Source organism: Sceloporus undulatus, chromosome 3 (assembly GCF_019175285.1).
Source record: "Sceloporus undulatus isolate JIND9_A2432 ecotype Alabama chromosome 3, SceUnd_v1.1, whole genome shotgun sequence".
Classification (NCBI taxonomy): domain Eukaryota; kingdom Metazoa; phylum Chordata; class Lepidosauria; order Squamata; family Phrynosomatidae; genus Sceloporus; species Sceloporus undulatus.
Window position 1 is genome coordinate 184,293,437 of NC_056524.1, and position 26,337 is coordinate 184,319,773.

Sequence of the window (26,337 nt, forward strand, 5' to 3'; positions counted from 1 at the left end):
GCACATCTGTTTGATCACATATGCATACTTTGTACACGATCCAAGGGAGCTCGGGCCAAGTGCATCATCCTGCTATATGTACTCATGGGAAAAGAGATGACAGGGCTCAGGTCTGCCTGGATTCAGAAGTACTCCCTCTATTGCACTGAGGGAACTCATTATTTCTTTTTTCTTACTTTTTACTTGGAAGGCCAAAGCTGTAGTTATCCAATGCTGAAAGATACTTACTTTTCAACAGTTCCAGGGCACAATAATGACAAATCCTGAAACCTGAGATCAATGAAGTCTTGTATGCATCTTCCACGATGCAGTGGTTATTCATGCTTAATAGGTGAAGAACCTTGGATACCATCAGAATAAGAAGGCAAGAATGACACATGCCTCACTGTAAGTAAAAATGAAATGGATACGCTACTGCTAAGGTGCATCTGTACTGCAGAAAGAATGCAGTTTGACTTTATTTAACTGTCATAGCTCAATGCTATGGAGCTATGACATTTGTAGTTTGTTGTGGCACCAGAATTATCTGACAGAGAAGGCTAAATATCCCTCAAAACTACAAATCCTAGGATTCCATAGGATTTATCCATTGCAGTTAAAGTGGTGTCAAACTGTATTATCTCTGTAGTGCACACTGGGTTTTAGCTTCCAGACTCTATAAAGGAGATTATCACACCAAAAGACATAGAAGTAAGAATGAGAATTGTATGCACGTGATAACAGGTGTCCCTGTTCGTACTGAGAAAACACTGCAATAAACATCTCAGCCAATGGCCAATATTCTAAAAATTAGTTTGCATAGTAGTTCCCTTTGTTAGTCAAGATTTACTGCTTCAAACATCAATACTATTGAGGTTTGTGGCTAACAATAAGCATTGCTAATTTGCACTAGCTGAAGCGAGAAGTCACAAATACCACAAGACAGATTTGCAGTTATATTTGTTATGTATCACGATTACTTGTGCTGTGATTTTTGATAATGCAGGTTCTGATTCTACTGCACTGCAGTTTAATGGGAAAATTAATCCAAATAAATAATTAATATTTGAGGAATGTAGCAAACTGAAAAGTAGTTTTAGTTGTTAAAAAAGCTGCTGCTAACTCAAGATAAAATTATATTTCACCCATGTTTATACCCAGTGAATAGCTGATCCAACAATTTAATAAGTTTAACAAGGAGTCACAGCAATTATGGACATACAGGCCCAAATCCTATTAGTAGTTCCCTCCTAGACTCACTGCAACAGTTGTTGAATGGTGAATCAACTTATACAAATTCCATTGATTTAATGTGTCTATTCTAGCAGAGAGTAGCAACTGAATTCAGGTCACTGTCTCTTTTCTTTACTACTCTTAACATAGCTTTCTCTTCTCTGGATGCCTGCCTAGGGTCAGTAATGGGCTGGATGAGGGAAAACAAACTCAAACTGAATCCAGAGAAAACGGAGGTACTCGTGATAGGTACCCCAAGTCCAGGGATGGAGATTTGTCATCCAGTCCTGGATGGGGGGTCACACTTCCCCTAAAGGACAAAGTTTGCAGTTTGGGAGTACTCCTGGACTCATCTGTACATTTATCATCTCAAGCAGATGCGATGGCCAGGAGTGCTTGGTACCAGCTTCGGCTGATATGCCAACTGCATCCCTACCTGGATCAAAAGGACCTTGAAACAGTGGTACATGCTCTGGTCATCTCTTGCTTAGACTTCTGCAATGTGCTCTACATGGAGCTACCTTTGTACCAAGTTTGGAAGCTTCAATTAGTCCAAAACACAGCAGCCAGATTGGTCACTGAAACATCCAGATCAGTCCATATAAAACCTGCCTTAAAATCTCTGCACTGCTGCCAATCAGCTTCCAGGCGCAATACAACATATTGGTTATCCCCTTTAAAGCCTTACATGGCTTGGGCCCGAGTTACTTGAGGGAACGCCTCTCCCTACATAATCTACCCCGCACTCTCAGAATAACTAGGAAGAATTTATTAGATTATTCAAAGGTCAGATTAACAACTACTCCCCAAACAGCATACACAGCCATGGCCCCCATGTTATAGAATAACCTGCCAGAAGAGATCCTTCTCATCACCACCTTAGATGCCTCCAAGAAGGCACTAAAGACGGATCTCTTCCAGTGAGCACATCCACCTGACCTTCCATAAAGAACTGAAGAAAATTCCACTTCTGGACGTAATACCATATTTAATTGATATTTAATTGATATTTTGCTGTTGTTGTGATGCAATTTTTAGATAACTTGATGTTTTTATGATATGTATTTTAGATAAGATTGCCATTGTATGGAGATTTTCTGGTTGTAATCCTGCTTCGATCCATTGGGAGAAGCGGGAAAATACAAATAAAATTTATTATTATTATTATTATTATTATTTTACAGGGGGTAAAACTATGAATATCAAACATGAGACTTTTGATCCTGTATATGTGAACAACAGAGCTACATACTGTTATGGATTTGTTGCATTATTTTTTTCCTTTGATCTGAAGCTTTGCTAACCTTGAGAACAGCCCAGTTCACGCTGACATACTATACCTGCTTATGTGGAAGTAATTCCCACTGAACAATGTTATATATGTCTATTCAGAAATAAATGACATTGAATTCAATGGGAATTACTCCCACGTCTCTGTGTGCAGGATTCCAAGCTTTTAAGTCTCACTGATTTCAACAGGAAGGAATGACACATGTGCCTAATTTACACTTTCAGATCACTGATATTTAAGTGAGTAACTTTGGTTGGACCAGGTCCCTTTTCTAGACTATCTCTACATTATCATTAGAAAAATTACAATGATAACACTTACAAACAATAGACAACAGGATAAATTGGTCAGTCTTAAAGATTAAGGGAGAGACAAGTCATATGCTTTTCACTCAGAGAGTCAATGATACTGAAAGAACTTAATCTTGAGACAATGTTCATTTCTTAAGGAAGAGAAGAGACCTATATTTTCTGTATGTCAAACTTTTAATCTATATAGCTCCTTATAAAAAAAGAAGTCCCATATTGAAATATTATATGTAAAATATTCCTAATATTTTACATGGGGATGGGGTTCATGTTTAGAAGGCCACTGGAGTGAAAAGTATATAAACAGATATAATAGATAAAATAGCTGACAAGAACAAAAGGTCAATTTTTGGTAAGATTCGATATGATTGCTGATTATCTGTGTGATCATTCTATAAGCATCTTTATGGTACACAGAAAAGGCCCTCTTCAAGAATTAAAGAATCAACATACTCTAGCTTCTACATTCAAGTACATGCATAGTTTATATACAAAACTATGCTTTCATGTATCTATGTGTGCACATGGTTTTATAGATGACTCAGGATCAAATGCCAATCTAGATAGTTTAAAAGAATATTTTAAAACATGTATCATGAAACAATTAAACCATCAAACAGCTATGCCACAGATAAAACTGAGGCAATAGTTAAAACCATTGAACAATAAATGTATTCAACAAAAAACTACTGCAAATAATCAGATCTTTAAGAAACATTCTAACAACTCCAAGGAGGGAGGAAAAACAGAAATCCAATTACTTGGTCACGCAAGCTGCATTTTACATCAGCGGAAGCTTTGAAATGAATTTTAAAAGCAGCCCCATATATAGTCCATTATAACAGCCTCATCTGGGTGTAACTAAGGTTTGATCATCATGGTCAGGTCTGCTTTCTCCAGACAGGACCATAGGTGGCTAATAAAAGGCATTATTTGACAACCAATGACATTTGTGCCTTCATAGAGAGTAAGTATCAAATCCTAGAGAACACCAAGACTGTGAACTGTATCTTTCAAGCGGAGTGCCACTCTATCATATTTTAGGTTGTAAATGTCAATCCAGATCCACACATTTCTTACTTTACTTTTGTCTCAATTAAGCTTCAGCGTGCTTGACCTCATGCAATACAAAATGGCCTCTAGATACCTATTCAGGATTTCTGTAGTCTCTCAAGGAATTATAAATTGAAATGAGTGGTGGAGATGCATGGTATTAGCACTTATATCCTAAGCACTGGCTGAACGTAGATGTGTAAAGGCATGGGGGATGTAATGGAACCATTAAGCATTCCAGATGCCAGTGACCAGAGGCCAGAAGAGAGATATCCCAACATCGTCTTCTAGACTTGTTCTTCCTGAAAAGACTGAAGCTACCAAGACTGAAGCTACCATAGCATCATGCACCTCAATCCTATTCCAGCTACATGGTTCAGGATGACGTGTTTGATAACGGAGAAAAGCCTAGAAAAAGCCACAGCACTGCATTTCCCCATTTGTTCCTATGTGTATGCTATCAGCACAACTGAGGCTGTTTTGTTTCTTAAAAGAGGCTGAAAACCTTTTATCAAATCTCATAAGAAAGAGGGTGCAAACCATCCTTTTGAAGTATTCAGTAATGGCCAAGAAAGGATATTTTAGGGAACAAACACAGAATTTTAGAAGTGTAAATCCATCAAACTTGACAAGATGTTCATATATTTTCTGCTTAGGTGTCTGTATATCAAAAGAAAACAAATTCTGAAGTCATCCATAATTCACTAAATTCAGAAAGTTTTAACTGGGAAAAACAGTCAGTACAACACTGGGAAGAAGTTATACAATCATATTTGTTTAACATTGGTTTCTTTCTTTCTGAAGTACATTTTATGTTATTGTAATGTGAAGTATCTTGGTCATCCCTTTGTAGCCAAAAGACAAGTTATAAACATACAAATAAAAACAAGCCACTTTAAAGTTTTCATCCTAGGCATAAAGACAATACTAACATTTTTTAGTGTTATCTTTTGGAACATCAAGTCTATCGAACAGAGCATCTGGATATAAAAAACAATGTTATAGCTGAAAACTTACCGCAGTGCCATTGTTATCTCTAAAAACGTCTTGGTTAAAATAGTCAAAGAGTTTCTTTTCTAATTGTAGCATAACCTGGTGAGGGGAAAAAAGAGGAAACAGGGCTTGAAAAATACACAGATTGTAAATAAGCCTTTCCAAATTGTATTTTTAAATTTTCATTTTCTTCTTCTTTTACTCAGCATACTTTATAATTATGTGTGTGTGTGTGTGTTTCCCTTTGACATGATTGTCTAGACATATCCAACTGTAGGGAGCAGTGCTCATCTCCATTACTGAGGGAGCCAGGATTGTCAGTGGCCTGTATGATGAAATGCCAAGGCGCACAGAACGCTGTTACCTTTCCATCAAAGTGGTACTTATTTATCTACTTGCACTTTTACATATTTTTGAACTGCTCGGTTGGCAAAAGCTGGGACTAGTAATGGGATTTCACTCCATTACGCGGTGCTTGGGTCTTGAACAGCTGACTTGGCAATCGTCAGAGTCGGCATCTTAACCACTAAGCCACTGTGCCCCCCCCCCATATATTTTCCCAGCCTTAAGAATAAATCTTAACAGTGAAGGTCAATATCTTTTGGGCTATTTAGTGCCACTTATCACACTATGCTTCTGCTTAATAAAAGACATGTTCATGTTTAGGGAAACAAGCTAGCCAGCTCTCTATATAGATGCTCAGAAAATATCAACTTCTTTCACTACACATGATAGTCTGAAATTGGATGCAATAGGGAGTCAACATATAATGGAATAAAATGTTGTTGTGTGTCTTCAAGTGGCTTCTGATGTGTGACAATCCTACGGTGAATCTATCATGGGGTTTCCTTAAAATTTGCTCAGAGGGGGTTTGCCTTTGCCTTCCTCTGAAGTTGAGAGAGTATGACTTGCTCAAGGCTACCCAGTGAGTTTACATGGCTTAGCAGGGATTCAGACCCTGGTCTTCAGAGTCATAGCAAAACACTCAAACCACTACATCACATTGGCTCTCCAATGCCACAACCATATTGATGGTCCCTATTAAAGCAGACCTACTGAATCAGTGGATTTTATGTTATTGACTCACCATTCAACAGTTAAGTCAATGGACATACTCTAATTGGGACTACCAATCAGATTCAGGTGTGAGGGTTTTACTGAATGTTTTGTATGAAAGATCATTCAAATATTGTATGTGAATTTTCACCTAGAGGTCTGATGTACTATAGCCTAGATATATGCTTATCATTTCAACAGCAACTGGGCCTTGGAAGTTAAACTGAAAGGGGAGACCTCCTACTAGGAAGGGACCCAGCACCTAAGAGAAACAGCTGGAAATGGTAGTGCCTATCCCTGCACTTTTGCCTGATGTGATTTGCTTAGAGAGGAATTTCTGGACCAATTTAAAGGAGACCAAAGCCACCAGGAAGGAATCTAATTGTCATGCAAATTTTCAGGAGTGTAAAAAGCCTCCTTCTTGACACCTCTTCATGTTATCTCTTCTCTAAAATTTGGATAAAATTCTAACTCAGATGCCCTCTCTTCAACAGTTTGGACTTGCTGCAGAAAATATGTTTCCTTTTCAACCCCCTTTTTATTCACCATTACCAACTTACAGCTATCTTCAGGAAGAGAAAAGGCAAACTGTATTGTGAATGTCCATCTCCTAGATCTTTGTCTTTTCCATCCTTAAGAGGTGAAGTCAGATACAATCCACAGACACCACCAATTAATCAATGAGCATGGCTCATGACAAAATTTAATTTATGGGTCCATCATTTCTTTCTCATTACTAATTTGCCCAGTGTTTTTCAGGAGTGCAAAAAAAGGGTGGCGAAAGACAAAAGAAGCACTGAAACAGACAGCAGGGTTCCATACTTATTATCTTGTGTATATGAGATTTCTTCTCAGCTGAAGGAGAATAGCAGGGCAGAATGATGCACTCTCTTGTGAAAAACTTCCATGTGAGGTATTTTGCTATGGTGCCCTTGATTTTATGAAACTCTAATTCACACCTTAGTTTCTCACTGCTGTCCCAAACTTGTGAGTGCTCCCCCACTTTTGTCAGTGCAGGCCATTCCACATGACCTAAAGGACAGCTATGTGGAAATGCACAGACCTCTTAAGTTTTTTTTGTTGTTGTTTCTAGAGATATCTGTACCAGTGAGTAACAGTGAGTTGGGAAAGTTCATTTACAATGTCAGTGTGAATGTGGATCTTCACTGTTTACTGAATTCATTAAGTGTATATTTTGGATAAGATGGCTTCCAAGTACTAGTATCAACAAGTGTTTTGTGCTTTAGAATCCAAAAGGTCAACAACGGTGATCTACAGGGGAAGGCTTTCTCTTGGTTCCCACCACCATCCCAGGCTTGCTTGGTGAGGAGACAAGAGAGGGCTTTCTCAGTGGCTGCTCCCATACTATGGAACTCTTTTCCATGGGAGGCTAGACTGGGCCCCTCCTTGGTCTCCTTTCATCAGCAGGCAATGAAGTTTTTAATCAAGCAGGCTTTTAATATCTGATGGTGTCAGGGTGGCTTTTATATGGGATGTATGCTCAGTTTTTTTAACTTCTGTATGCTTTATAACATTGTAATTTTATAGTGTTTTTAGCTAAATTATTTTAATTGTTTTTACATTTTTATTGTAAAGTTTTGGAAATGATTTTATCTGTGAGCTGCCTTGGGTCTCTGTTTCTGGGAGAAAAGCAGCATAGAAATAAAGAAATAAATAAAATTCAGTGAGAAGTTGCATTTGGTTACATACCTTCCGGTCATTATCTGATTCTCGGAATATTAGTTTGACTACTTCGTTAGTGTCAGCAGCCCGAATTGTCTGCATTGTAGCCTTTGTACAAAGTGTCTGTTAAAGGGAAATATGTAGGGGATGAGGGGGGAGATGGAGGCAGGGGAAAGAGAGGAAAAAAGAATAAAAATTAGTTAAAATAACAGGTTAGACAGAGAAAAATTCTACCTCTTTGATAAAATACTAATGGACAAGATAATAAAGTAAAGCATAACACTGCAGATATTATATTTTGGCTCATTTAAAAAATCACAGCGCAATTTTCTACGGCTCTCTTTACTCTCGCCTATAAGTGGGCAGTAGTTGAGAAAAGTCAACAGAATTTGCTTAGATTGTAAAAAAAAAAAATGATAAGAAAAAGAAAGTCTTGTTCCTACAATTCCATTCATCTACTTTTATTATTTTCTTAAATAAAGAAAATATTTAAATCTTTAACATTATTACTGTTATTTTCTTCAGATACAAGTGATTTTTCCACTGTTTTGTTTGGATCCTTAAAAAGTAAGCAGAAAAGCAAGCAGCTTCACAATCTTGTTTGTTCTTTTAGCAGAATATCTAAAGGGAAAATGGACACCTCTCCTATAGCACAGCCTCAACAATTTAAAAGAGGTTATAGGTGCCGGATCTCCCCCACAAACAAAATAAATGAACTCTTGGTCAAGATGCTATACTGAAAATGTAAAAAGAGGACATGAGAGCCACTGATGCCTTCTTTGATGTTATACTGTGTTCACACAAGTGGAAGCTCTCTCAGACTTCCTTCCTCCAGTTATTGGGGACTGTGACATTGGGGAAGAATTTGGGGAAATTTTTTTGGGGGGGACTACAGCTCCCAAATTACCCCCTCCAGTATGGCCAGTGGTAGACTGTCTTGGAAATTCTGGAACACACACACACACACATCTATATTTAGCATTTTCAAGCTCTACACTGGAGTTAGGTGAGAATGAAACATGATTTATGGAGGCCTGTTGCTACAAGATTTGACAATTTTGATCGTTACAATGAATTCCTCATATATATAATTTACTAGTAATCCTAAAAGAACACAGGAAATTGCCTTATATAATGCCAAACTATCTATCCCAGTAATATCTACTCTCTCTGGCAGGGTATCTCCAGCATCTCAGACAGAAGTCTTTCCCATCACTTGCTACCTGATCCTTTTTGCCAGAGATGTTGGAGACGGTACCTAGGATCTTTTGCAGGCAAAGCCAGTGTGCTACACTCTCTCCTCAAAGAGACACAAAAAATATCCTAGAGCGTTATTTTCTTGCTTACCAGATGAGAACTGTGACAGGCTAACAAAAGGACTTGCCCTAATGATGCCCTCAGAATGCAAGGCAGAGAAAGAATCACAAATGTCATGTTTTGTGTTCCAGTTCTGCCTACTTTACTCCTGTAAAACAGCCAACTCAATTACAGGCCTTATACAGTATAAGACTTTAATGCAAATTCAATTATTTTGGAAAACAAAAACTTTCATTTTGGTGTTCTATGAAATGCATTCCTGGTATACAACTCTGAAAAGGAGTCCTTTTTTTTCTTTGCAGAGCCAAAACAAAACCATTTGGTTGCTTTCCAGAGTTAGTTTTCTAATACCTGGAAAAAAAAGAGTGCTCCTGTGTAGACCCAACATACAGAAATGTGGTCAGAAATACTAATTAAAATAGTAATTTTCCAAGAAAACATTATCCACAACACAGGGCAGCCATTTAAAGGGGGCTTTTGTTTTTGCATTTATTTGGCAGTTATTAGTATCACGTTATTGAGAATATAGGAAGTTGTTATAACTAAAAGTATCTCTGACCAGCAGAGAAGAGAGGGAAAAGGTGGCACAGTGAATCCCTAAGGGGCAGCTATCCCTTTTTATTTCTTTTCTATTTAACCTAGAGCTAAGCACTTTTTCCACACATCCTCACAATTTGCCTCGGATCCCATTTTGTCTCTTTTGACAAGTAATTAACATTTTGCCATCTGTGTCTGTATGCAGTTACCATTGAGGTAATCCACCACCAGGCCATTCCCAAAGTGCGCTCCCTTCTGATACCAACCATTGAAATTCAAAGCACAAATTAGCTAATCAGGTCAAGCCCCCCAAAAATGGCCCTTTGGACTCATATGTCACAAATCAGTCTGCTTGCCTTTAAACAGTGCACCAGATTAGAACAAGCACCCGAACAAACCAAAGCGGAAAACCTCGCCGCTCTCTAAAGCTGGTTTTCTAAAGCCCTAACAAATCGCTCCATCTTTCACTCATTTAAACCTTCCAAATGAGGGTCAATATGGTCCCCGAGCATCCAAATGCTAATGCGCTTAAGTGCGCTTAAGCAGCTTTCCAGAGTGAATGGGCTGAAGGAGGGCTGGAAAAGACAAGGCAGAGTTACTGTCACTGTCGAAAAGTCATTGTAGCTACCTCCAGAGTGGTTGCGATTCAAGAAATTCATGATTTCTGTCTCTTAAAGGCATCTGCTTGGGAACACTGCCGCCCCCACCCACATCAGCTCCTCCCCTGTGAACTGCGTTATATCTTACAAATTCAGGCCTCTTCCGGAAAGAGTAATAATTAATAATGATGATAACAATATAAAAAAGTCTGGAAGGTTATTGGTGACTGAAAAAAGTCAAAGGGTCCAAATATTTTAATGCTTTCAAATTTCAGAGATCAAAAAAATACCTTATTCACAAACAAAAAATGATTAGGCAAAGGTTCATTTCTTATACAATCTGGAGCACTCCTTTTCTCCTCTCCACCTCCTTTCAGTTTCTAAAAAGTCGTAGTCACCCAAGCAGAAAACTTTCAGAAACATGTGCTCTTTAAAGGCAAGCCTGCTTGCTTATGAAGGGATTTTTTGTTGGTGTTTTAAAGGGAGGGGGGAATTAAAATGCTACAAAAACCACAGTGGTCTTTTCAGTCTTCTACAGTTTCTTGAAGGGTACCTTTTTAAAAATAGTGAGACAAAGAAATTAGAATAAAATACTGGGGATTTTGCATTTAATTGAAGACAATTGCCTTCTCCCATAGAAAACTGCTATTTCTGGGTTTTTTTTTGGGGGGGGAGAGGGAGAATAAAAGAAAAGTTGATGCTTGAGATTTACATGGCAAGGTACGTAAAGAAATGTCTAACAGGTTGGAGAAGCACTATTTAGACAAAATTCAGTTGTTACAGAACAGAGCTTTAAACTTTTAGACACAATCACATCTATGTTCCCTTTTGTTAGGAATGTGAAGAGATTGGGGAAAGTTAATTTTTGTACTGCAAGCTTCCAAAATAGCCCAAGCCAGCATGACCATTGCTGGCAGGGGAATTCTAGGAGCTATAGTCCCCAAAGTAACTTTCATAATCTCTGGGAAGGTAAATTTAAAAGTGTTCTTATGATGAGGCTTAAAACTAGACTTTCATCCTAAACCTCCTGAATGCAGTTTCTAGTTAATGGTAAAGTTTTCACTAATTTTAGTGCCTGGATCTATCCAAAGAACCCTGCAGGTATGGGCTATGTATCAGTGATATTCTGTATTCAAACAAACATTGTGTCCATAGTTTAGACAGTGAGTGGGCAGTGGAAATCAGGGAAAAGCTAAACATTATTTTATTTACATAACCTTGGGCACAAGGCATGGGTGGACAACTGTGGCTCTCCCAAAGTTTTAGGACTGTAACTTTCATCACTGGTTATGCAAGATTGGGCCAATGGGAATTAGATCAAAAAAATATCTGGAGGGCCACAACTGCCTGCCCTTGGCATGGGGACTACAGTGTTCTACGAAAGGCTATAATGGTAAATTGTCTATTGTGGGAATAGTTGTTGAATGAGGCATTCATTTTTGTTTTCCTAAGCAAGTTTTAAAAATTCAGTTAATATATTTAACTATTCATATTTTCATTTCAGTTTTAAGTTTAATTAAAAATTATATCCATGCGGATTTGCCATATCCCACCATCTTATTGCTTTGGAGCTCTATTCAGACATTATAAAATTGAAAGTGTGGGGTGACCAAGTGGATGACAGCTGCTCTGCCCTTCTCCTGAATGCATAGAGGACTGTAACTGTGTTCAGCTGAGCACAGGTGCAGCTTCTCTCTACACATTCGGAACAAAACAGAGAGACAGAGGCATATTCCCATATCCCTTCCATGGTTTCAGTTTTGTAATACCTTGATAGAGCTTCTACATTCAAGACATGTCCTTCCCTTACCAGAAATGCATTTTTTTAGCCACCAGCCTTTCATATTTACATTTAAGAGATTTTAATTTTATTTACCAGCAAGAAAAGAAATAAATGTTTTTAAAATACCTTGGATAGGGAGTAGAGGACTAGAAAGTTCAACAGGTATTAATATGATTTGATACTACTTCTCCTACTACTTAGAGAAGCTGGGTACAACAGGTTTACCAATGTCACTGTTGTAAGACCTGCAACCACCACTACAAAATGCATAATGTATTTCTCAAAAGATTTAAAGATAATTTCTCTCTAAATATTTTTGCATTCGCTCTCTCTAATTTTTTATTCAGCATTTCCCACTCCCATAGTTCAGCTCTTTCATTTAGTCTTCATGATACTTCAAATATAAAATCTCTGCTTTACTAACCAAAGCATTCAGAGTTCAGAGAATGTGATAATGCCCCAAATTACAGCAATTTCCAAATGTGTGGATGAGCCAGTGTATTTACACATAGCAGCTAACTGTTCTTGCTTGCAACCAGTGGGGCTAGACAAACCACAGACTTTCAGCAGATAGCTGGCTCTCTGGATTACCTCTGTTTAAAAGGTCAGGGAATTAATCTAGGGTTCTGTGATTCATTTTCTGGCAGAAAGCAAACTAGAAAACTGGCTTCCTTCTGAAATCATACTTCACATTAAAGTACAAACCACAGATTTAAGAGGCAGCTGCAAGCCAGAGCCACCAGGTAGCGTGTACCACTATAACATGCTGCTCATTCTTGATAAACCAGAATTCTTGTGGATCCTTGGCTTATTATGGTGTCTGAACACAACTAATGTCTATTTGTGTCACCTGGCCTCATTAGTGGGAAATTAGATATTCCGAGTAGGAATCTTACAAAGGGTCTTGTAATCTTACGCTTACAATCTTACACTTTTGTATAATAGTATGCTCTGTTTCAAGATTTAATTTAAAAATAGCTACAGTGCAATTCCATAATACATTGATGAAGATGTAGCTAATATCCATGTGGGCACTTAATGCTAACCTATAGTTTTGTGGTATGTGTGTGATCCTCAGTGCTCAATGGATGCTATTTCCTCTTCCACGGTGGCTATGATGAGGAGATTGAAAGCTTTCCCATCTATTCTCAACATATTATGGTTACTCTTTATGTCCAAGCTCTAGCCAAACTATGGCCTGTTACAGACTGCCAAAATAAAGCTGCTTTGAGTCTCTTTGGAGGTATGCTATTTAAATGATGCATGAGTCCTAAGAGTCCGGAGGTCGCACCAAAGCCACACTCCATTCCTAAGCACTGGAGTGCAGCTTTGGTGCAGCTTCTGGATTCTTAGGATGCATGCATCATTTAAACAGCACATCTCCAAAGAGACTCAAAGCAGCTTTATTTTGGCAGTCTGTAACAGGCCTATGTTTAATGTTAACTATAGTTTCACAAAACAATCAAATGCCAAACTATGGTTTACACTCCTACCTTATTTCCAAAGTTAAATCCAAGCACATTTATTGGTTCAGAGGAGATTGTGAAGTAAAATGGCTTAGTGTGAAAACATAAACTTGAGTCTGGCTTCCACCACATCAGATGATAGGACTGGCTATACATGATTGAATATTGTACCATCTCTCCGCCCGCCAGTACCCCAAATAATAATCTACACATAGAAAAATAGAAACTTGGGAGAAGAATTCTAACTTAATTGCTCTTTCCTAACAAGCTAAATTTTATCAGTGTTAGTATTCTTTGCTTAAGAAAATCTTATGAAATTAATAAGATCACCATATGTCGACAGGTGACTTGAAGACACACACACAGAACACTTTTGTGTATGAGTGTTTCATCATGTGACCATTCAGTTGCAGTCTGAAGCAGCACTTCCAAGATGAAAACTTGGAAAAGTCACTTTTTTGGACTGCAAATCTCCAAATCCCTGCATGAACATTGCCATTTTTTACTTGCTGCACCTTTATAAATAAGTGTGGTGCAATAGATCCAGTACTGGGTTTCAAAATAGAAAAGCAAGTTTTAAATCAGCTGAAATTTACTAGGTTGAACCATGTTTATTTTTCTTCTAGGTCACGATTTAGAATTCTCAACTATACTGTACAGTGAAAATTACTGTATTAATCATCACACTAATTTGCCATTTCCCATGTACATCTCAAAGGATTTTTCAAACATGAAAAAGAGATTTTCATTATGTACAAATGTTATGTTGCTCTATAAAATTTGATGCAATTTGGGGATACTGACACTAACCTATCTGAAAGGGTACTGTAAAAAATTACTCAGGGAATATTCAGCTTTGATATAGGAGTGGTAAATTTATTTCAAATGTTGAAGTTCACACCGTAGTTGTAGCAATATGTTACACAATAAAATGAAAGACGGCTACTTTTGGTACCACTTTTCCAGGTGGGAAAGAGTTCTTATCTTGGTATGAAGTGACAGTGCAATTGTTAGGGGGGGGGGGGAGGAAAGAAATGCCGTGAGGAGAAAGATTGCCTTCCTCTCCCCACCTCCCTTCCCCATGTCCCTTCTGGCACTTTAAATTAAAATAGGCATGCCAAACACTGGTGCTTTAATTTAAAACACCAGAGGGAATACCCAAAGGAGTGAAATAAAGGATAGAACCAGAGCTTGGAAAAATGACTTTTTGCACTTATAGACCACTGTGTTCACAAGCCATCATGGCCGTTGTCATGCTGGCATGTGAATTCTAGAATTTAGTGGTCTAAAGCAAGCTTTGATGATTTTATCCAAGCTGATAAATTAATTGAGGTGACCCATCACCTGGGATATTTGAGCCCCTGCCCCATTCAACAACTATGGCTGAGGAATGCAATCTGGGGAGGTCAGTTTGATGCATCCCTAGTTTGACCAGTCAAAATGCTAGCAATAACTATTATTGAAGCTATCCTGTAACAGATGTTACAGAATGCTTACTAGTGGCCACATAAGTCAGGTTTCCTTGCAGGTTTTTCTTTCTCCAATAATCATGGATTCCCCTACCCCACTGCACCCCAAACTATGCAACCCAATTGACAGTGAAGGGGAAAAGTCAGAAAATAATTATAAGGCCTAAATGAAGTACAGCCAGGTTGAAGAAAACAGTTTTCTTAGACATAAAACAGAAGCACTGCTCTGTCAATTGAATTCTGATTCAAGTGTCTGTCTTGTTCTTTCCCAAATTTCCAGTGGACTGTCCATTTTTTTACCCTAAATTTTAAATTTTTGAAAAGGCAAAATGTTTTGCAAAATATATTTTGTCATGGGGACAAGAGGGAAATGCTTAGGAAAATCGTTTCTGGCCAATTTTGGCTGTGCATAGAAGGCTGAGCTATGGAAATCCACTGGATGACTTGGGCAAGTAACATTTTCTCATACCCAAGAAGATGGCAATAGCAAACCCATCTAAAGAAACATGCCAAGAAAACTCCATGATAAGCAAACAAACACATGAATTTTTAAAGGTCAGCAGGTTATGATACTAGAGCTAAGCACAATAGATTGTTTCAGAGGAAGCCATTATGCTATTTTAAGTGGTCACATACACCTGCACTTCCCCTCTCCCTCTTTCCAGCTTGCATTTCATATTCTTCTACTGCTGTGTTGAGAATATTTCCAGGCCTTTCAGAGGCATATCACCCCTTTTGTGTCATGCTCAAAATAGGCGGCCCAAGGCATTGTAGGAGACATTGCTCCAATGTATGTTGCTGCTTACCCACAACAGCATCAAATGCTATTTAAAATAAATTTAAAGATTAAATTGACTTTAAAAATCACATTTGATGTTGTTCCAGCTTAGTTTCATACAGACATATGCTCTCCGGGGCTCTCTTGCCCACAGTCCCTCACTCTAAAGGACCCCTTCCTTGGAGCACACAGCAAGATAGATGCTCGGGAAGGCTAGCAACAGCAAATTTGCTGTGGAAAATTCTCCAGCAGATGAAGTAGTAGTGTTCCAAAGTGAAAGCACAGCAGCAGAGGTTTGGTAGATATGGAAGGATTTATGGCAGAAGCAGTCAGCAACATGGATCTGTTGGTAAGGTGGTGGAAACCCCAGCAATGTTGTGACTGAAGAAACAGACAGTTAACTGCCTGGTATAAGCCTTGGCATTGATGCTTCCCTGATCTAACAGAGGCAATGGTCTCGTGTTGTCTCATGAGAGATCTACCGTTCTTTCTTTTCCCTCTGAGCTGACTATCGTTGCCTCTCACTTTGCTGTCCTCAGCAATGGAAATTATGGGAGAGTACACATACTCTCCGTGTTCACTAAGAAGGAAAAGAGGAAATAGGTATTCTGCCATGGACACAGCAAAAATCTTTGCATACAACCTAGCAAAAGTATATCTTTAAAACTATGCCTCAGTTACTAAGTAGATGTATCCATGGGCTTTACTTCTGTAAGAGAAAATTAGAATCTGGTGGTAGAAACTAATTGAAAAGAATTTCACTTTTCTTATGAATTCCATTTTGGTGGTGAAACATACAGATTTATGCTTTTCAACATGCCAGGGCAGTTGTGGAGACAGGTTAATCTGCTTTATCCTGTTATTTCTGTTTTGTAAGTTTATTACATATGTGGTGAGGCAAGAAAAAGAAAAACAAAATATTGATTCTGCTTGCTGAAAATGCAATGGAGTAGACTAAAGATTTCATAGAAGTTAGTGAGTGTTAGCTATATAATTAAAAAACACACACACTGTGAAGTGCTCTTCTTTTTTTATGTCTTCAAGAACTGTTAAATGCATTTGTCACTTGATGTGATGCCAAGAAGCCACAAATCTCAGGACATCTCAAACACTCTTCTGAGACAGAAGTGTTCTGAACCATGATAGGGACATATTTCTCTGCGGTTATCTTCCAAGTCTTACATGCTGTTTTAACTCATCTGCTTCCCCATTCTCTCCAGGCCAGGAGGACAAATTGCCCACAGTGGCTGCTTTTCAGGAGCAGCACAGCGGGCAAAGAATCGTGACTGAGCAGAAACACAAGGAACAGGCACATAAAAATTCATCACTTTGGCCTCTTGACCTCTTACCACTGGGTTTGGCACACCCAGTCTCAAAAAGTAGCACCAAGGGAGAACGAAGCAGACCGGCTGAGTGAAATTACCAACATAAATAAATAAATAAATAGATGCATTTCGGGCACAGGAAAAGCCCACCAGATGCTTCATTGTCTTTATGGAGAAGTGGTGCGGGAAACAAGCAAAAGAGGAAAGGAAGGAAAAAACAGAGAGTGGGAGAAGAGACGAAAGGGGGAAGGGGATGCTCTACCACATGGCATATTGGGTGGAATAAGTAGTGTCATTGTTTCAAAGTAGCTCTGTCACTTTACTGACTGCAGTACAAAGAGGTGTAAAGCAAGATTTAATCCTGACGTTTTAGCCAGCAGATTAAAACCAATCGTGCCAGATGTCCACAAGACTGTTTAACATACAGAAAGCTCCCCTGCACAACTACTCTGTGAGGAGCAAAGACTCTTATGTTGCCTTCTTTATTTCACTTACTTTAACCCAAGAACAAAGGATACTGTAATGGGGTTTAAGATGTGCTTTTAATTCCCCTCTCCTAAAAAAAACACTTGTGGAAGTCATGCATGCAGCCCAAGTTAGGACAGCTAATTAAGCCAATCAATAATATATTTTGTCCACACTAAGATAGCCCCAAACCAACGCAGAGCACTCTAAAAGTTAGGGCACAATAGTCTCCCACTGTTGCTGGCACTTCTAGTGGCATCTACATGGATGAGATACTGTACATTTGTTTGACCTTGACTCATGGCCACCCTGCAGTTGAGACATCTCAAAGATTCTCTGTCCTTCACTTCTCTGCTTAGGCAAACTTAGGCCTGTGACCTCCTTGATTTAGTCCATCCATCCAGTGTGTGGCCTTCCTCTCTTTCTGCTACTTCTACCTTTCCTAGCATAATTGTCTTTTCTAGTGAGTCATGCCTTCTCACGATGTGGCCAAAGTACAACAGTCTCAATTTGGTCATCCTGGCTTCCAGGGAGTGTTTGGGCTTGATCTGTTCAAGGGCCCATTTATTTGTCTTCTTGGCTGTCTACAGCCATCCACAGATACATATCAATCTGCAAACATCTATATATCCATGTTCTGGAACCCTAGGCTCATTATGTTTCCCAGATATACACATCCAGGAAGGTGTCTAAAGACTGATGTACACATAAGCTCTGCACACTGTTTATTTTACTGTAATATGTAGTGCTGCCCTTTTTTGCAGGAAAAAAAAGACAAACATACAAAAAAAAAGGTGAGTTGATAAATGTCATTTAACTTGAAAGACCTTTCTAAAATCATGCAAACAATTGTGGAGCTTTTGAAACTGGGATCAGTATGTGTCAGTTGCATAAATGTGAATGCAGATATAGTTTGTACCGAACAGCCCTCCCATGAAGGGGTGGTCCAAGACATTTTGCTGCCTAAGGTAGAGCTGCATTTGGTGTCATTACTAGCAACTCAAACAGCAGCAGTGGGTGTTTCTATTTCAGTAGGACCGTGAATCAATTTCAGGTTTTGGCTAGTTTTCTAGGAGCTTTGCAGGCTGCTGTGTGGATTGAAATATGCAGTGGATTCACCACCCACCTGACATGGGAACCACCACTGTATTCAAAGCATAGGACCCAATGGAAGGCAAATTATTTTGGCATGCATCTTTATTTTATATCCCACCTTTCTCTGATTACAGGACACAAGACAGCTCACAAAATGAATTAAAACAAAATAAAGCTAAAAACCAAATAATTATAACAGTGAAGAACAATTAGAGAGAGTTTAAAATAAGCAATCATATTATAACCAAGCACTAAGTTTAAAAGTGTTTAAAAACATAACTCCCTGCCTCTACCCTCTTACTAACAGAACCTTGTGCAACAACCAGCTACCTCTCATATCCTCACCAAATGTCCCCACGAGGATAAGATAAAAAGTACAGGTTGAGTTTCCATTAGCCAAAGGCTTGGGGCCAGAAGTGTTTTGGGATTTTGGATTATTATTAAGGAAAAGCTTAGCTATGAGACAATAGGATGGCTCTGGTCAGAGTAGGCAACTCCATCTACCTGACACTTTAAGCTGTTCAGGAATATACCTATTCACATCCTCATGTTACACCTTTGGTAGACTCAGCTTCAAAGTGTCAGGCCTATCAAAGATTTGGATTATTTGGGCACATCAACTCCATGGATTTTGCCCCAGGGCACACATTTCCTATAAATTAGGGAATTCTTTTCTTTCTTTAGCTGGATTAGCTTGGTTTGCAGGCAGAGGTGCTGCTGTGTTTTACTTTGCTAGACTCCTCTTTCACTCGCCAAATTCTGGTGGCCTCAGGAGCGACAGAGTTCCCTTTGTTCCATCCCAGAATGTCATCAAAAGGAGCAGCATTCGAACAGGTATCATATCTCAGTTAGAAGGCTTTATTCTGTTCCAACATTAACACCTTTATTTCTGAGTTCTTGTGTGCTTGAGTGAGTGATTGTCAAGAGTGCGTATTGGTTTTCCCCTTCGAAATAAAATACTATTTATTGAGGATTGGCCTCTGTGGTCCTTTGTGTCTACAATCTTGGGATACATAGGATTGATCCCAGGACTGCATAAACCAGTAATTCGAGGTAATATTTAATTCCACAATAATGAGCTAACATTAGGACATGGCCCCTCTCCTGGTTACATTGGTAATAAAATGGGTGCCCCCATTCCCTGCAAACAGAAATAACCAAATTACCATTAGTGCATGCAGCACATTAAACCAGTTTTGAAATCTCCAATTAAAATTTAGTTTCTGCTAAGTCTTTTCATGAATGTTAGTTAAGTAGGAAAGGGGCCATTGCAATAGGTTTCCTATCTGGGTCACTCTGGTGTGACGGAATGCTAGGTTAATAATGTGGACGTATTACACAGTTCTCTCCTAGGCCTGTGTTGCAATGGTTACATAGGAAGTAGCTGTAATGCCAGAAGCTCCTGTCAAATAACTGGGGGCTTCTGGCATTTGTTGGCTATCATGAAATCTGACTGGGAGCTTTCCCAGCTTACATCCCTGTTATCTTTATTCAGTGCTAGAAGGGAAAACTACTTAGCAAACCAACAGGGAAAGCCAAAACGAACTTTAAAATAGACTATTAAGTTAACCTTCTTCATGGAAAGAAATGTAAAAATGCTTGCAGTCTTTCTATGATATAACTTTTAGCAATGTTAATTTGTGAGAACTGGAAATATCAATTCTTTTAATATCAATTCTTCTAAATTGCCATTTGTCTTCAGTGATTACTAAAAGTCAGCATGGGTTTTTCAAGCCATGCCAGACTAATCTCTTTTTTTGATAGAGTCACAAGCTTGGTAGATGAAGGGGATGCTGTGGATGTAGCGTATGTTGAATTCAGTAAGGACTTTGATAACATCCCCCAATGCAAAATATCCTTGCAAAAAAACCCTAGTAAAATGTGGGCTAGACAATGTGACTGTTAAGTGGATTTGTAATTTGTAATTGGTTGACTGACCAAACCTCAACAATGGTTCTTCCTCATTCTTGGGAGAAGTGACTAGCAGGGTACAACTGTCCTGGGAGCAGTGCTATTCAAAATCTTTATTAATGCCTTGGATGATGGAATAGAGGGCATGCTTATCAGATTTGTAGATGACACTACATTAGGAAGGGTAGCTAACACCCAGAGGACAAAATGATCATAACAGATTAGAAAGCTGGGCCTACAAGAAACAACATAAATTTCAACAGGAAGAAATGTATGATACTACACTTGAGCTGTAAAAATGAAATGCACAGATATAGGATGGGGGAAATTTGGCTTGAGGGCAGAACATGCAAAAAGGATCTAGGAATCTAAGTAGACCACAGGCTGAACATGAGTCAACAATGTGATATGGCAGCTAAGAAAGTTAATGCAATTCCAGGCTACATCAAGAGAAGTATACTGTCTAGATCAAGGGACATAATAGTACCACTCTATTCTGTTTTTGTCAGACCTCACCTGGAATACTGTGTCCAGTTCTGGACCCCATAATTCAAGAAGGATGTTAACAAGATGGAGCATGTCCAGAAGAGGGTGACCAAAATGGTGAAAGATCTGGAAACCATGCCCTATGAGTTGCAGCTTAGGGAGCTGGGTATATTTAACCTGGAGATGAGAGGGCTAAGGGGTAACATGATAGCCATGTTTAATATTTGAAAGGATGTCATAAGGAAGAAGGAGCAAGTTTGTTTTTTGCTGCTATAGAGACACACAATGGATTCAAGCTATAGGAAAACAGGATCCACCTCAATATCAGAATGAGCTTCCTGACAGAAAAAGCTGTTCAACAGTGGAACATGCTGCCTTGGAGAATGGTGGGGGTCTCCTTCTTTGGATGTGTTTAAACAGAGGCTGGATGGCCATTTGTCAAGGGTGCTTTGATTGTATCTTCCTGCATGTCAAGGGGGTTGGGCTGGATGGCTCTTGTGGTCTTGGCCAACTATGATTCTGAAAAAAGCCACAGTAAATTCCCTAGGAAAGCAAAAAAGCTGTGTATTACCAATTACAACTCCTTTTTAACTTGGGCTTACTGTGGAACCACTGCCTCTAACTAGAAAAATAACAGCAAGAAAGGAGCAGAGAAGGGGTGTTGTGAGGTTTGACAATTATTTAGTTCCTATTGTGGAAGGCACTGATACCACATCTGTGACGATTGGCTGCATTCTTTTTCCTTTCTTAGAAACTGGTGAAGGATCAGAAGCTGATGGCTCATGGACTGGCACTGATTCATGAATCACAACTCTGAATAGCATTGTACTATATTCCTTGTTTCTCAAAGTGTCAATGTTGTTAGAATTTTTAAAATAACCACACTGGCATGGGGGGGGGGCCAAAAATTACCTTACCTATCTATCTTTCTATCTAGGTAACACAGGAGCCATCATGGTACATTCAGCTTCAGTATACAAATAAAATAACAGTCCTAAATGGCAATAACACCATTAATAACCTGAGATTGCTGTCACAAAGTACATAAATAATGATGCAGTTGTAGTTTTAGAGTCTCTTTGGCCTTGAACTGCCATTGACAAACCATGAGAATTAAATTAAACTTATATATATGAAAATCAATCTTGGAATGCTTTGTCATGCTTCATATAAACTTTATTTATGTTACACATATTTAGTCTGGTTTGAAAATATTTTATTATATTTTATTATATTCTTGCTCTAGGAAACCACTTTACATTAAACCTAATTAATATGAAGCTTTTGGACATGATGTAATATTAAAGCAAAAATCTGTAAAATAATGAAAGTCTGCTTTATATCTCTTCATTCTCTAGACTGAATTTTTTTAGGTTGAAAGAAACGATGTGACTAAGCTGCATGATGATATCTTAACAACCTTAACATTTAGCAACAGCAAAAAACCTGGCTTATTTTAGTGCATCAATTTGAAAGGGGCAACACGCAAGTCTACATTACACATGAAATTGTCAAATCATCAATGGCAGATAGTGCCTATTGGACAGAGTGCAAGATACTCAATGCTAGGTGAAGTCAGAACAAATGATCAGTGCAGCCAGATAATTCTGGCTTTGTTCCCAACTTTCTCCCTTGCAAGGATACCAAGAACATTTAAGGACTGAAGCAGAATTTCTTAACATTGAACTAATTGCAAGAACAATTTCCTATTTTGGTTTAATTGACTTCTGTGCTATGGTAAAGGTAAAGGTAGTCCCTTGATGTGATTGTCTTGTCGTAACCAACTGTAGGTAAACAACTATGGCCCGGGACAGACGGGGAGGAAGTGCCGTCCTCAGGACAATTAGGGTTACAGAGCGCATGGCAACTGCACACTCCGAAACCCTAGAATGTGCCGCCATTGCTATCATGCCGGCCTCTTGTCCACACGGGAACTGCTATCTTGACGTAAGCGATGTGCAGCATATAGATGTCGCTGCCCATCGCTTACGTGATGAGTGCACCAATGGAGTATCCATGATGTGCACACGGCATCCGAAAAAGAACCTGTTTTTTCTGGGATCTGCAGCATCCCTCCACAGGAAAACCAGCTGCCACCAGCCTGGACTTCTGGGGCAGTCTGTTTTGCATCTATAATACTTAATTTTTATTGGCAAAATGTGTGGATTCCACCACGCTTCCAAAAACACCTATCCACTATATCAGGGATGGGCAACTGTGTGGGGGCTGGAGGTCAATATTTTTTCCTCTATTTCTCCTTCAGAATGGTGTCTGGAAGCCATTCTGAAGAAGAATGTGGGAAATGAGGATATTTGGGAAAAGGTAGAGGTTCTGATGGGATTCAGTGGAAGGTTTTGTTTTTGCATGTTTGTATGCATGATGCAGGCTTTGATTTCACCTAAAAATCACACCATTAAAAAAAGTTGTGGGGGTTCAGGGGGCTTTGTGGGACTGGTAGAGATGTTTCAAGGGCTACAAGTGGAGTTCAAGAAAGGAAGAGGCACCAGGGACCACACTGCTAATATAAGATGGCTAATGGAATGCATCAAAGAAGTCTAAAAGAAAATCAACATGTGCTTTATAGACTATAGCAAAGCCTCTGACTGCATAAGTCATGAAAGGCTATGGAAAGCAAGTTTGGACACAGAAAAAGGAGGATTGAGAACAGGAGAAAGGGATATCAGCAATCTAAGATACGCAGATTATACCATAATACTAGCAGAAAACCTCACAGAACTGGAGCAACTACTAACGAAGATCAAGGAAGAAAGTGCAAAGATCAGCTTACTGGTGAACATAAAGAAAAGAAAAATAATGACCACGGAGAATGTACACTAATTCTACCTAGAGAATAAGGAAATAGAAATAGTAAAAGAATTCTCATAACTGTAATCAAACACTGATAGGAATGGGGTTTGCAGCCAAGAAAGCAGAAGAAAATTAAGAATGGGAAGAGTGGCTATGAAAGAACTTGAAAAGGAAAGATACACAACTCAGCACAAAAGTTAGAATCATACAATTGCAATAGCACTTACATTTCTATTTGCTCCCAACAACCTGGGTACTCATTTTACCGACCTACAAAAGGATGGAAGGCTGAGTCAATCTGGAGCCCTTCAGGATCGAACTCACAATGTTTTGGCTGCTGTACTGGCATTTAACCACTGTGCCACCAGGACTCCCATTGTATTCCCTATTACCATGTATGAATGTGAGAGCTGGACAGTTAAGAAAGAAGATAGGAAGAAAATCAATTCATTTGAGATGCAATGCTGAAGAGAACTGAGGATTCTGTGGGCAGCCAAAAAGACAAATAAATCGGCCCTAGAGCAGATCAAGCCAGAAATCTCCCTGGACGCCAAGATGACAAAACTGAGGCTGTTGTACTTCGGACACATCATGAGAAGGCACAACTCATGGGAAAAAGCGATAATGCTAGGAAATGAGGAGAGTAGAAAGAGAGGGAGGCCGCTAGATGGATGGACTATTAAGGAGATAATGGGTATGAGCAAAGCAGCGGAGGACACGGAGGGTTGGCGATGTCTCATCCACAGGGTCACCAAGGGTCGAGATTGACTCAAAGGCGGTTAACAATAACAACAACAAAAGACAGAGCAGATATATATACATTCAGATCACAAAGGGAATGCCACATCCCTTTCCAACACATAGCCTACAGATAGCTGCCTTCAGAGTCATCTTCTCCAACTAGGTATGTTTATGTCCTCCTCTATACTGGGATATGAAATGTTGATTTCCTATATTCTGGGTTCTAGTGTGGAGATAAAATCGGTCACAGAGGTATTGATGTGAAGGCTTTCCTCTTATATTTGCTTGGGGAAAAAGAAAGGCCTCAAGCCAGAATAGCCAAATATTCTGTGAAGTATAGACTCTTTCTTTCCTTTATATAGAAAAACTGCTATTAGAGAGGGTTCCTGTACTTTTAATGATTATGTAGAAGAGGAATGTTCAGCAAGTGTTGCTTGTTACTCAACCAGATAATAAGCGACACCTGCTAAAATTTCCTAGTCTACACAACCATTAAAAGTACAGGAGCCTTTTCCAGTTCAGCCCAGTCAGTTTTCATTCCTTCTCTCTGTTACCCCCTTTGCTTCTTTGTGCATAAAGAAAGCCCCCTGTACCTTTTAAGAAGGAACAACACTGAGAATCTGTGAGCCTTTGTAGGTAGGGATTAGTCTGCTGAGTTCCACAGCAATATGGATGATAGACAGAGCAAGGAGAAGCAAGTTCACCATCAATGTTTTCCTCAGCTCTTGGACTGGTTTTAAATAAGGACACAGGGAAAAGGTGCTCACTGGGGCATGTACCTAGTTTGCCCTAATGGACTAACTTCCCCTGGAAATCATACAAACTCAAACTTTCATTTTTTAAAATCATCATCTGTAAATCCCAACATTCCAAAAAGTTGTCAAAGGTGATATCCTTACAAGTTGTCTTTAATTCATCTCACAGATAAAGTTTACTTGAATGGGGGATTGCATGCCCTAAGCCTGAGGGCAGGGAACCGTCTAATTAAAAATAATAATTATAAGCCGCTCTGATAGCCATTAGGGCTGAAGGGCGGGGTATAAATACCATAAATAAAATAATAAATAAGTGAGCTCTATAACACATCTATATGTCTGGTTTATATTGTTGCTTGCCACTGTTCTAGTATGCAAGACTGTAATTGCATTGTTATCTTCAAACTAGGAATGTTCTATGATGGCAGGTCTATGTTCTATGATGCTGTTAAATCTTGTATAAACTGAAAAAGAATTACATCAGTCATCCAAATTCACTGGGGTTAGGGGCACAGAATACCTGCAAAAGTGGAAAAACCACAGATAACTTTACCTTCCTGCAAACCATATTTAACACACACAAAAAGTACAATCCGCAGATTCAACCCTAATGGATGCCTTCAAAGAGGTGAAGTTCCTTTGCAAGGCAGAAGTAGGCAGCTGGCAGGACTCGCCGCCACCTCTGCTGCTACCCTACGCCATTTTTAATAGGGAATCGCAAGTTTTGTTCACAGTTTCTCAGTTTTGCAAGGCTTCCAGTCCCTATTAAAAAGCACAAGGCAGCAGCAGAGGTGGCAGCAAATAATCTGTGAATAATCAAATCTTTTTTTTAATATTTATTTTTTCAATCAAAACATTCAGTTAATTCAATAACCATTCAACAATTCAATTTATACACAACACATATTCTTCATTCAGCTCTATACCCAACTCTCCCTTTCCCTTGTAACCTTCTCCTTCTCTCCTATATTCTCAACATCTCCTCCTTACTCCCCTCTCTAACTTTCTAAATCTACTTATACCTTCTTCACCTACCTCTATCACCCTTACCAATTTATTTCCGTTTCCCAACCCCTCTCATTTAGCTAGCTACGTCTCTCTTCATATCTCAATCTCTTTATTACTCACCTATTCATTGACTTCTTTCTTCCTACTAGATATCCATTCTGTCATTGTATCCCTTTCATTTTCTCTTTCACTAACTTT

At 39.0% G+C, this 26,337-nt stretch overlaps 1 protein-coding gene across 5 annotated transcripts in view; it reads right to left on the minus strand.

The window, feature by feature from the left end:
* The window catches only part of INPP5A (inositol polyphosphate-5-phosphatase A), a 318,955-nt gene that overhangs the window by 54,980 nt on the left and 237,638 nt on the right, over positions 1-26,337 (minus strand). For all 5 annotated transcript variants that reach the window (XM_042456965.1, XM_042456963.1, XM_042456966.1 and 2 more), the window contains exons 10-11: positions 7,624-7,719; positions 4,882-4,956 (exon numbers count right to left, since the gene is read on the minus strand). In XM_042456965.1, coding sequence (XP_042312899.1) covers positions 4,882-4,956; positions 7,624-7,719 — 171 coding nt within the window. The remainder of the gene's footprint in view (positions 1-4,881; positions 4,957-7,623; positions 7,720-26,337) is intronic.